We start from the raw sequence: 12,751 nt of genomic DNA, 5'->3' as shown, positions 1-12,751 counted from the left end.
GATTCTCTAGAGAAACCCTGTCAAATACAGATGGAAACTAATCATTTGCTTGTCCACAATGCTATAATGATTGATAAAGGCTTGACATAATTCATGTCAGCAGAAATTCTGTTCCCCTGGTATACTTGAGAACCAACATCACAATTTATTAATGTGAAAGCCCCAATGTCAAATCTCAGCCTGACGGCAAAACCCATGTCTTCACCATCATGGTTTCCACTGTGATTCCTGGCCAGCCATGTTCTTTGAGCACAGCTCTGGATCTCCCACCCCCACACCCATCAGAGATGTCTCCAATCAGGAAACACTAGCAGGTCTCCCCACAAGAATTCCCTTGAAAATGAAAGGGAAAGGTAGTCTTCTAGCTTGACAAGGAAAAACAGTGTGGAAAATCAGAACTCTGAGCTAACTCCTCAAAATATGACAGATTTGTCACTAAAGACATGGTAGTGCTGGCTGCTGGTATGCAGGTTCTCAAAGAATGTATTTTTTAAGATGTGAGGTAGCCATCAGGAATGATAGCCACAATCCTGAGCATCTATCACTTACCATAATCACTACCCATGCCCTCTCTGTAAGCGCCCTGCCCTGCTCCAGGGAAGCTGAGCACTCCCATTTGTTTGTGATCGCTGAAGGGAACTGGGCTAATGTAAGTCAGACAAGAATTGGTCAGGCTTACCTTACCCAAGAGCCCATTTTCAATGCAACACCACCTCTAGTAAAGCTTTACAGGGGGATTTATTATAACTCAAGAGGCTGTGCACATTGATGGCTTCCTCCTAGAGGTGATGAGCAGGCACTGTTTCCTCTCTTCAGGGCTGGCCTTCATCATCTCATGTGACTATATCATAGATTTGACAGCAGTGAAATGTCACATAGTGCCAAAAGGTGCAATCCGTTCAGAGCATGAAGTAACACCCCCACACACCGCCTTTCAGAGAGAACATTGAAAGAGGAGCATTCTGAGCAGTTAAACGGTTCCTCCAGAGCCGTTGGCTGCCTTATGCAAAGGAGGGGACTTGCTAACCAGTGTTCAGCTTCCTTTTGCATACTACTGGCTGACTGGTAAGATGCCCTCCCCGGCTAGCCAGGTTCTCTCCTCAAGTCTTGGTTTCCACAGCATTTGCTGCCCCCGTCCTGTGCTTTTCTGCTCCCAATTTTGGTCATCTGTCTTGTGAAGTACGTAAGTTGCCCAAATGCATAGATATATTTAATATGCCATAAATGCTGGTAGACTTCAGATATATGTTTGTATAATATACTCAAATACTTTCAAGTATTTTTCAAACATAATACTAAAATGTATAAATAAGTATACAAGTTTACATTAAGTATAGATTATAATTTCAAATAATAATTTAGAAATATTATTTTAGCTGGGTGCTGTTGGCTCATGTCTGTAAGCCTAGTATTTAGAAGGCTGAGATCTGAGGATCACAGTTCGAAGCCAGCCCAGGCAGAGAAGTCCCCATGAGACTCTTATCTCCAATTAATCATTAAAAAATTAGAAGAAGTGCTGTGACTCAAAGTGGTAGAGCACTAGCCTTCAGTGAAAGAGCTCAGGAGCAGAACCCAGGCCTTGAGTTCAAGCCCCACAACCAGAAAAAAAAGAATTATTATTTTAAAAATTAGAATAAATGTCCTTTATTTTGTACTAGTGATTGAACCCTGGGCCCCTAGTGCTACTTGAACTATTCCCCCAGCCCTTTTGTTTTTACTGTTTCTGACACAGAGTATCACTAGCCTTGCCAAGGTCACCCTGAACCACAGAACTTTTGCCTCTGCCTCTCCTCCTGAAAAGAAAGTTAGGATTGTGAGAATATGCCACCAGACCCTCTTAAGTACATGTCATCCTTAGACCAAGAAAGCACAAAAAAAAAAAGAAAGGTATTTTTGTTTTGAAGAGTTGAACTCTTTCCCCTACAAAATTGTACTGAGGCATCAGGTGGAGCAAAGGGAAACCCTTGCCTAGAGACTTGAATGCTCAATAGGTCATGTATGTTTGCAAAAATGTTCACCAAGGTAAATGTTGCTGTCCATGCAGAGGGGGAAAAGCAGTGGATAGTAGATTTATCTCCTTGAGTTGACTCTGTGTGTGTGTGTGTGTGTGTGTGTGTGTGTGTGCGTGTGCGCACATATACATGTGCCCTTGTGGGGGTATATGCCAATACAGGGTCATGAATTCAGAGACTGGGTGCTGTCCCTTTGCTTTTTTACTTAAGGCCAGTGCTCAGCTTCTGAGTAGCTAAGCCACCAGCACTAATGCTGATTAGACTTTTTGTCCATGTTACTGGATAGAAGAAATTATAAAAGTCATTATTGGGCTTTAGCATGATTTATTTTAAGTAGCATTCACTCTCTTTAAAACATAAAACTGCTTTTCCTGTTCGGTTTTTGCCCTTAGTGTTTTTTTAATTTAACATGAGAATGGTAGATGGTAAAGTCAGTTTGACAATTCCACACAATCCAGATTCGGCAGTGTATTTATGTAACGGAATGCTTGTTCTCTTTGGCTCATGCCCAACAGTGGCTGAAGTTCAAATCCATAATATAGTAACTTATACCAAAGACAAACAGATACAAAGTAAAACTTAGTAGTAGGAAGAGATTTCAGGGATGTAGCATCAGGAAAGGATGCTTAAGAAATGTACTTTAGGGCTTGAAATGTGGCTTAGTGGTAGAGTGCTGGCCTAGCATGCATGAAGCCCTGGGTTCAATTCCTCAGTACCACATAAACAGAAAAAAGTCAGAAGTGGTGCGGTGGCTCAGGTGGTAGTGTGCTAGCCTTGAGCAAAAGAAGCTCAGAGACAGTGCCCAGGCCCTGAGTTCAAGCCTCATGACTGGCAAAAAAAAATGTATTTTATTTTTAAATATTAAAAAAAAATAATGCATATAGCCAGGTGCCAGTGGCTCACACCTGTAATCCTAGCTACTAAGAAGGCTGAGAAGCCGGGCACTGGTGGCTCACGCCTGTAATCCTAGCTACTCAGGAGGCTGAGATCTGAGGATCGCGGTTCAAAGCCAGCCCGGGCAGGAAAGACCGTGAGACTCCTATCTCCAATAAACCACCAGGAAAGCGGAAGTGGCGCTGTAGCTCAAGTGGTAGAGCGCTTGCCTTGAGCTGAAGAGCTGAGGGACAGTGCCCAGGCCCAGAGTTCAAGCCCCACGACTGACAAAAAAAAAAAAAAAAAAAAAAAAAAAGAAGGCTGAGATCTGAGGACTGAAGTTGCAAGCTAGCTGGGGCAGGAAGACTCTTAACTCCAATTAATCACCAAAAAAGCTGGAAGTAGAGCCATGGCCCAAGTGCTAGAGTGTTAGTCTTGAATAAAAGAAACTCAGGGACAGGGCCCAGGTCCTGAGTTCAAGCCTCAGGACAGGCACAAAAATTTTAAAAATTAAAAATAATGCACATGTATTTTAACTAGTAACTTATTTGGATTAAGATTTCCATCTTAGAACCTGGTTTATCAGTAATATAGGAAGACAGAAGATAAAACTATGAAAGATCAAGAGACAATTAAAGTACAAGACCTGAATGAGGTAAGACATCCAATGATAATTCTTCAGATGCATTTGATAATAAGGATTAGAAATGTCCAACAGGAGAAGAAAGCAAATGGGTAAGTGTGGCAAATCTGCTCCCTATGACTGTGACCAGTCGTTACAGAGAACTTTCCAGGAGAAGTCAGCCTACAAGGAGCCTATTAGAAATAGATGTAGGATAGCTGGGTCCTGGTGGCTCATGCCTGTAATCCTAGCTACCCCAGAGGCTGACAAATCTGTGAGTCTCTTATCTCCAATTATCCAGCAAGACATCAGAACTGGAGGCAAAGCTTAAGTGGTAATGTTCTGATCTTAAGAAAACTGAGTTCCAGCCCAGGAAGGGAGGGAGGGAGGGAGGGAGAAGGAAAAGAAAAGAAAAGAAGAAAGGGGGGAGGAGTGACATTGCTTAAAAAGAAATGTACTCATTACCTGACTTATGTAACTAACCCCTCTGCACATCGCATTTATAATAATAAAATTTAAATTAAAGAGAAAATAAAGAGAAAGAGAGAAAGAAAAGAAATATTTGTAGAATAAACTAGTGCATTGAAATCTCAAAGAGATGCTTTTAAAGCTATTTCCTCACTGGAGAATAAATATGGCCAACTGCTGATGGCTCCTACCTATAATCCTAGCTACTCAGGAGGCTGAGATCCAAGGATCATGGTTCAGAGCCAGACAAATCCAAGAGGCTCGTGTCAAATCAACCAGTGAAAAGTTGGAAGAAGAGGCATAGCTCACATAGTAGAATACTAGCTGTTGGGGCTGGAGAATGAGATGTACAGGGCTCTGAGTTCAAGCCCTACTACTGACACAAAAATGAAAAGTAAGAATTCCGAACCATCCAAGAATAACCTAATCTGCCATTTCCAGAGCATTTTCTATGAGCTCATGGTCCAAGTATGCCCAAGCATCGTTCTCCCTACTTTTCAGAAGAGGAAACTGAAGCTAAGAAACAGAAGTGGTGGAGCCTACCACTTCTTGCTTCCTGGGTGTGAGTATAGGTTTGTGGCTCTCCTGCTGCTTCCCACCTAGCTCGGGCAAATGTGCATGTATGCACATGACAGGTGAATTCCTTCAGTAGAGATCACTGTCTCAAGATAACTGGCTTGAGTCTCACTCTGTGTTCACTAAGGTACATTTGGAGTTCAATCCTATTGCATCATAGGCTTCTATACCCAAGAGAAAATGCACTTTGACAAAATGAGTTGAGTAGATAGTTAAAGGAATTGCTTTTTAGTTTGGGTTTGAATGCCAATGCTACCAGTATGACCTTGAGCAGATTTTCTAACATGTTACTTAACATAGCTGAGCCTCATCTATCTCCTCTGAAAAAGATTGGGCACACTCATGGAGTCCTAGGAAAGCAAAGTAGGATGATTCATGCCAAATATTTACCATAGGCTCTGATATGCAATGAGCTTTCAATAAATAGGGGCCACTACCATTACTGTTCCAGTTAGCAGCATCAGTTACTTTGGGATATTTCATCTAGTACCTTGCATTTGAAAATTGCTTAAAATTTATAAAAATACTTTCAGAATCATGTTTGGTTCCTATCATAATAGCTATAGGGGATAAATATAGGATAAGAGGATAAATATTGCTACATGTTACATTTGTATAAACAGGTTGGAGAAAATGTGACACAACTCATTTTCCTATTTATGTATCTCCCACATGATTTTAGAATTATTAATATGAAAACTTATGGGAAAGGCTGCTATTGTATGTAAAATGAATTTTGTAAAATGATTTTTACAGATATTGAAAATGAGCCAAGAAAATATTGAAATATTTGAAAATGATTTATCAGAAGAGAGAGAGAAGAGAGAGCAACTGATAACCAGTTTTATTTCTATACAGAAGGCTTTGGAAGTTGATAGTGAGGTATTGCCATCTCTAGATGTCGTTTTCATCCTGCTTTCCTAGTTTAGGAATTGTATACTATCATTTAATTTTAAAATATAACTGTGTATCCTAGTTTGGGCTAACTGTAACCAAATTATTTGGGTATTATAAGCAAACATCACAAAAGGAGTGGCTTAACCAACAGGGATTCATTTCCTTGCCATTCTAAAGGCTGAGAAGTCCCAGAACAAGCAAGTACAATGCCCAGTACAGTGCCTGGAGAGAGCTTCTTCCAGGCATGCAGGCGGGCACCTTCTGCTGGGTCCTCATGATGGAAAAGAGTAGGAGTTTTTCCGTTTCTTCCATGCAGGCCCCAAACTTATCAGTTTCCGCCATCCTTAAATTTTCATTTGACTTTTATCATCACTTTCTTGGCCTTTGTCTCCAAATACAGGGAACTATGGTTTCAACATAGGAATTTTTAGGACATACAGCTCAGTCCCTTTTTTTTTTCTTTCTTTTTTTTGGTGGTGGGGCTTGAACTCTGCGCCTGGGTGCTGTCCCTTAGCTCTTTGAGCCGCAGCGCCACTTCTGGCTTTTTTCTGTTTATGTGGTGCTGAGGAATCCAACCCAGGGCCTCGTGCATGCGAGGCAAGCACTCTACCACTGAGCTACCTTCCCAGCCAGCAGCTCAGTCTCTTGCACCCCAGAATATATATTTCTAGTAATAATAGGTTAGTTCTGTTGTTTCCTCAAATTGAGTCTCAGCACTAGCCAAGGGGTTCTTTAAGTAGCAGATGTTTGGTGGTTACAGTGTTGGTAGCATCAGGGCTTGTCTCCTTTAAACTTCCTGTCATGTCACCTTGGAAAGATCTATCAGAAGACTCAATCAGCCTCAACTTTGAGGAAAGACCTCTGGAACTAAGCTCATGGACTCAAGGTGACCAGTTTAGAGGATAGTATATGATGAGCTTACAGAAATTTTCAGGAAAATGGGACAGAACACCACCAGCCTGCTTCCTGTCGTGTGGAGAGGCCACACCCCACCTTCTTTCCTTTTTGCCCATTGCGATCAGTATTTTTCCCTCCTTTGATATCAGAGTTGTGGGGAAATACTAAGCAGCTACTCTCCTGAACTAAGTTTTGTATAACCTTTTGGCTATTGGACACTTCCGATTGACTCCACCTCTTGACTGTTTGCCAATCAAATGCCACACATTCCATGTAATCAATGTAGGATTTTAAGGAAAACCTGTGCCTAAAGTGTTTTTGTCTCATATGTGAAAAGAAAAACCAGAGGGCTAGAGGAAAACTGAGTTGATTTAGGTCTTTGGCTATACATAGTTAAGAAAGGTAGCACAATTTACACCTAAGAACAAAGAGTCTAGAGTCAGACCAGGCATGAGTTTGAAATTTCAGCTTTCCAATTTCCTGGCTGTGTGCCTTCAGGCAGATTGACCAAGTCTCTGAAACTTAGTTTCAATAACCCTGTTCTAGGGGTGTTTGCAGATAAAAAGTAAACAACACAGTAATACATTGTATGAAAGGCAAAAAAATAAGATACATTTGTTTTGGCAGTACTGGAGTTTTGAACTCAGAACTTTGTAGCTTGTTGGTAGGCAGGCTCTTTACAATTGCCTTTTTTGCTCTAGTTATTTCTCACATAGGGTCTGGCATGTTTTATCTGGCTGGCCTTGAACTGTGCTCCTCCTTTCTCTACCTCTGACACAGTGGGATCACAGGTGTGAACTACCATACCTCAAGATGTGTTTGTTGAAATGGAGAGGTGCTACTAACTTTCATCTTGAGCTGGCCTCAAACAGCACTCTTCCAGATCTCTACCTCCTGAGTAGCTGGGATTATAGTTGTCAGCCACTTGTCCAGCCTAAGATGCATTTTTGTTTGGTTGATTGCTTTGAATAAATTTTGAGTCTTACTGACATAACAAAAAACCAGAAATACAAGCATACAGGTAATTTTCATGACAAGAAAACACAATTGTTTGCTTTAGTTTCTTAAAATTACTAAGACAAAGGACTATTTTTATTTTAGCAAACTAAGATATATTTTAAGATGGATAATATAACTTTTTTAGTGTAGAAGCTACTAAGCATTTTACCTGTATAAGCCTTACTTAAAACTGGAAGGACTAGAAAGCCAAGTTTTTCAGCCTGTGAATAGTAGAAAATTAAGAATGCTCAGTTTCATTAATACTTAAAACAGCAAGAAAAAATGACAATATGAAAATTAAATTTTAGAAATGTATCCCATAGGGAAAATAGTCTTGTTCTATAAAATATCTTTATTTCTTAATCAGGAATTCCAAAAGTCAAAGTCAGAACTGAAATGCCTTTATAAGGAAATCCAGCATCTTCCAGAGGCAGCAACGGGCAGAGACAAACTTTTAATAGCATATGACCTGCTACAAAGAGAGAATTCTGAATTAGAAACAGAGGTGAGACTAAATGCCTTAGCATCTCAGTGTTTAACACTCATGTTAAAGAAAATTCACCTTCAGTCAGAGGTGACTTGAAAATTCGATTTTATTACTATTAAAATGAAATATACATGGTGTGGGTTATGAGTCAATATTTCAGGATAAATATGCAAACTTTAGCCAATACTTGACACTTAGTATTTATTCAAAAGTGCTTTATGTGGAGCCAGCTTTCCACCAACCTAATTTTTTAGTGTATTTGACAGCATGTAATGGGGGTGGGGGTGGGGGGGGCGGGAAGGTCCAGAATACACTTTTACTGCCTGAGAGGGGAAAACTACACGTAGGCTTTTGTCTGTGGAACCTTATCAGCAAGTAAAGTCACCATCGCATGTACAACTAAAGGACCAGGTCTCCCAAAATGTCACGGGGAAAGTTAATACAGAAGATAAGGTGAGGGAACCAGATGCAATGGCTCATGTCTTTAACCCCAGCTACATGGGAATCAGAAATAGAATCACAGTATGTAAAAGACTTAGCAAGACCCTATCGCAAAGAACAAGCCAAGTATGGTGGAATCTATCTGTAATCCCAGTTATGTGGTAGGCAAAGGTAGATGGATTGTGGTCTGAGGGCTAACCTACCTCAAGCAAGATCCTGTCTGAAAAATAACTAAAGCAAAAAGGGCTAGGCTGGCAAGCACAAGAACCTGTGTTCAAACTCCAGTACTGACAAAAAAAAAAAAAAAAAAAAAAAAAGGAGGGGGGAGGAGGGAAAGGTGTCTCAAGTTTTTTCATAATCTGACTCCTTCCTTCTGGCATTGTTTCCTCATCTCCTCATTTTGTAGCATCTACTCCAGCAGAACCACTATCCTAAACCATTGCCGTTGAACACAAGGCTTCCAGGCTTAAAATGTCTAGTGCCCCTTCTTAGCCCACCCCATCTTCCTGCCACCCAAGGCCAGTTCAAGACCCACCTTCTCCGCTGTAAGTTAATTACAGTCCGTAGGGTTGGAGCAGATAGAGGTATGAGATGATGGTCTGTCACACCCTGTAGGTTCTCTTCAGACCACTGAAGTCTTAAAACCAAACAAAGGCATCCCTTAGAGTCAACTTCAGTTGTTTGTAGGTTTAACTCCATTGTGCAATTACTACAGCAACTTTCTCTTTCCAAGGGAGGCTTCCTTCCCACAATACTGTGATGGAGATCCGTCTTCCTTCCTGTTCCAACCCACGCTGTCCACTTTGGAAGGAGTTTTCTCTCACTTTATGTGAACATGTAGAGTAAACTTTGAGGAGAAGAAATCTTCAAAAACTTTCCAAAAGTAAAGCAATTTTTTTAAAAAAAACATGTTTTTCTAAATTATAAGACTGTGGCTCTTCTTGCGCTAAATTTTCCTGGGAAGCTTATTGGAAGGGCAAATTCTTATTTCCTTCTGTGACCACTGAGTCCACATTTCCAAGTTGGAGCTGCAAACCTAAGGTAGCAGTTTAAATAAATTCCCAGAGTGCAGCTTTTGTATGCTAAAATTGGAGAACCACTATAATACTTTGAGAGCCTTTAAAAGTTCAATTAAGTGTTTTTCAAATAGACTGGAAAAAAAGGTGTTCTTTGTAATATGTATCTAACATTCTTCTTGATGCTTTCTCAGCATTGTATTACTGTTGCATGAATGATGAGTGATGTACATTTAAGATGTGAGAACAAAAATATGTGGTATAGTAACATAAATATGTTGCATACTACTAGTAATATACTAGTAGTATGTGGTGCATATATATATATATATATGTATATAGTATGTGGTAGTATAATGTAAAATGTGTTTTATAGTAGTATAGTAGTATAGTATAGTAGTATAAAGCTATTGATTACAACTTGTTGCTTGTTAAAAAGGTCGAGAACAAAAATGTCAATACCAGAAACCAACAATACCTTGTTTTTGTTTGTTTAAATTATGGGCTTTCATATGCCCATGGTTAAAAAAAGATTACATTATATAACAACTACAAAGCATTAAATTAAATTAAATTAAATTAAATTAAATTAAATTAAATTATTCAAGCCAATAATTAAGTGCTTAAATAGAATCAGTAGAGCATATAAAACAGAATATTTGCCTTTTTGCTTAACTTTACAGGTATTGACGTTTTCACAAGAAGTGGAACAATTAAATCATTTCATTGTAGGGGAAAAAACTACAACTTCTAATTTAATTACAAGTGAAAATCCCTATGAAGATATGGTGTCTAGTGTACCAATTTTGGAAGTAGAGATTCAAAACCCAAAAGAAGAGAGAAAGGAACTCTGGTAAATTGAGAAAAATCCTATATCACATTAATTTGAGGGTTACATTTTATTGGGCTTGGTCATTATAACAATTTGGCTTTTCCAAGAGATGTGGCTGGAAACTAGTGTTAAGCATTCCTTGAGTTTTTCTGTTGATCTACTATTACATTTTGAAACTTTCCCTGTTGCTCTTAAATGTAATATATGAATCACTCAGAGTTGCACTCACCTGTAATTCCAATAGCTAGGAGGCTAAGGCAGGAGGATCATAAGCTACAGGCCAGCCTGGGCTACACAGCAAGTTGTAGGCCAGCCTGGGCTACACAGCAAGTTGTAGGCCAGCCTGGGCTACACAGCAAGTTGTAGGCCAGCCTGGGCTACACAGCAAGTTCTAGGTCAGCCTGGGCTACACAGCAAGTTCTAGGTCAGCCTGGGCTATGCAATGAGACCCTCTTCAGAAAGAACAATGTATTAATTTTTTATTGAAAATTCAGGAAGCACAAAAAAGGGGAGATTATGAATACCTATAATTCTCACCAGAGAGAGGCCTTCAGTTTTCTTTTTTTTTCTCCTGAACATATACATGTATTTTTATTTTTAAAAAGTTTTTTGGGTTTTGTGTGTGTGTGTGTGTGTGTGTGTGTGTGTGTGTGTGTGTGTGTGTGTGTGTGTGTGTGTGTGTGTCGGTGGTGGGGCTTGAACTCTGGGCCTGGGCGCTGTCCCTGAGCTCTTCAGTTCAAGGCAAGCACTCTACCACTTGAGTCACAGTGCTACTTCTGGTTTTCTGGTGGTTAATTGGAGATAAGAATCTCAGGGACTTTTCTGCCCAGGCTGGGTTTGAATCCTGATCCTCAGATCTTAGCCTCCTGAGTAGCTAGGATTACAGGATATGAACTACCGGTGCCCAGCTTACACAGGTATTTTTACAATATAACTGAGACTATACCCTAGTGGCTTTCTCCCCTGCTGTTCTTATTTAACATTTTATCTAACCTTTTTCTTTTATTAAATTGTTTAATCTTACCCCCTTAATGCTTTCTGTTTCTTCACTGATAGTATCTTTCACACACACACACACACACACACACACACACACACACACACACACACACACACACACGAGGCTTTTTGTCAAATGAACTATTCTGTCTTGGCCACAAAAACTACTAGATACACCAAACTCGTTTGTGTCGGTCAATGGTTAAATTAAATAAAAGGAAAGAATAGTCAGGTACCATAGTTTATGCCTGTAATCCTAGCTACTCAGGAGGCTGAGATCTGAGGATTACCGTTTAAAGCTAGCCAGGGCAAAAAAAATCCGTAAGACTCTTATCTCCAATTTACTAAAATATAAAAGTGGAGCTGTGGCCCCCACTAGTAGAGCACCAGTCTTGAGTGAAAAACATAAAGAACAGCATCCAGGCCCTGAGTTCAAGCCTTAGGACCCATACACCCACACCCACACCCACACACTCACACACACATTCACACTCACACTCACATAATGATGTTATGACAATTACTGCATTTTAAGATTGGTTCTTATTAATTATCACAATTCATTAATTGTTTGCAGTTATTCAAAGAATCTGAACATTTTTCATGACATTTGATCTTCATTGCCAAATTGTCTTCTTAAAGAATTGGGGAGCTAGGCACTGACTGGTTGCTCACGCCTGTAATCCTAGCTACTCAGGAAGCTGAGATCTGAGGATCTCAATTCAAAGCTAGACCAGGTGGAAAATCTATAAGACTCTTTTTTTTTTTTTTTTTTTGATCCAGTCGTGGGGCCTGAACTCTGGGCCTGGGCGCTGTCCCTCAGCTCTTCAGCTCAAGGCTAGCTCTCTACCACTTGAGCCACAGCGCCACTTCTAGTTTTTTTCTTTTTGCTTATGTGGTGCTGAGGAATCGAACCCAGGGCCTCAGGCATGCAAGGCAAGCGCTCTACCACTGAGCCACCTTCTTATCTCCAATTAGCCACCAGAAAATCAGAAGTGGCACTGTTGTGGCTCAAGTGGTAGAGCACTAGCCTGAGCTGAAGAGCTGAAGAACAGCTCCCAGGCCCAGAGTTGGACAGAAAAAAAGAAAAAAAGAATTTAGGAACCAATTATAATGTATGAAGCATGTGATACTAGGTTTCAAGGCACCTAAAACCAACTTAAAGCTCAGTGAATAAAAGGTGGAGTTTTTGTCTACCATACGCAAAGCCCTGAGTTCAATCCCAACATTGGATTCGATCCTAACATTGAAAAATGAGTGTGGTGCACTCATATGTGTGTGTGCATGTGTGTATATGGCATGCTTGTGTTCTTGCTCATTCAAGGTACCTCCCTCCTCTTGTTTCTGTGGCTCTCAGTCTCCTGGCTTTCTTCTTCCCTCTGGCTTCTTGACCTCTTCTGCTTGTCCTTTTGGCACAATCTTCTTTGTCTCCCTTTGCCCTTCTCCATGTTCCTCTTACTGAATCCCAACATTGCTCATGCTTTTTTCTCAAGCTGAGTCTTCACTTCAGACATGTCCCTAGTCTGCTCCCCACCTTGATTCACCAACCACTAGTGTCATCTGTGGTTATTGTTCTTCTTTACTTGCTACATTTACTAGGTGACAATGGTATCCATAGGGTTTATAAATCTC

The 12,751-nt window shown here is 40.2% G+C and overlaps 1 protein-coding gene across 6 annotated transcripts in view; it reads left to right on the top strand.

Moving 5' to 3' along the window:
• The window catches only part of Ccdc30 (coiled-coil domain containing 30), a 103,694-nt gene that overhangs the window by 36,323 nt on the left and 54,620 nt on the right, over positions 1-12,751 (top strand). The window contains exons 1-5 of one of the 6 annotated variants that reach the window (XM_070017165.1): positions 972-1,065; positions 3,444-3,540; positions 5,308-5,433; positions 7,712-7,849; positions 9,972-10,141. The exons of 2 other annotated variants lie outside the window; for them this stretch is intronic. In XM_070017165.1, coding sequence (XP_069873266.1) covers positions 3,499-3,540; positions 5,308-5,433; positions 7,712-7,849; positions 9,972-10,141 — 476 coding nt within the window. In that variant the 5' untranslated portion in view covers positions 972-1,065; positions 3,444-3,498. Of the gene's footprint in view, positions 1-971; positions 1,180-3,443; positions 3,541-5,307; positions 5,434-7,711; positions 7,850-9,971; positions 10,142-12,751 lie in introns of those variants that run through there. 3 more of the 6 variants (XM_070017164.1, XM_070017166.1, XM_070017169.1) reach the window with 3 other exon arrangements.

Source organism: Dipodomys merriami, unplaced genomic scaffold, assembly GCF_024711535.1.
Source record: "Dipodomys merriami isolate MVZ:Mamm:240054 unplaced genomic scaffold, mDipMer1.0.p SCAF_121, whole genome shotgun sequence".
Lineage (NCBI taxonomy): Eukaryota > Metazoa > Chordata > Mammalia > Rodentia > Heteromyidae > Dipodomys > Dipodomys merriami.
The sequence above is the reverse complement of the archived record's forward strand: the minus strand, read 5'-3'. Positions and strand labels throughout refer to the sequence as shown.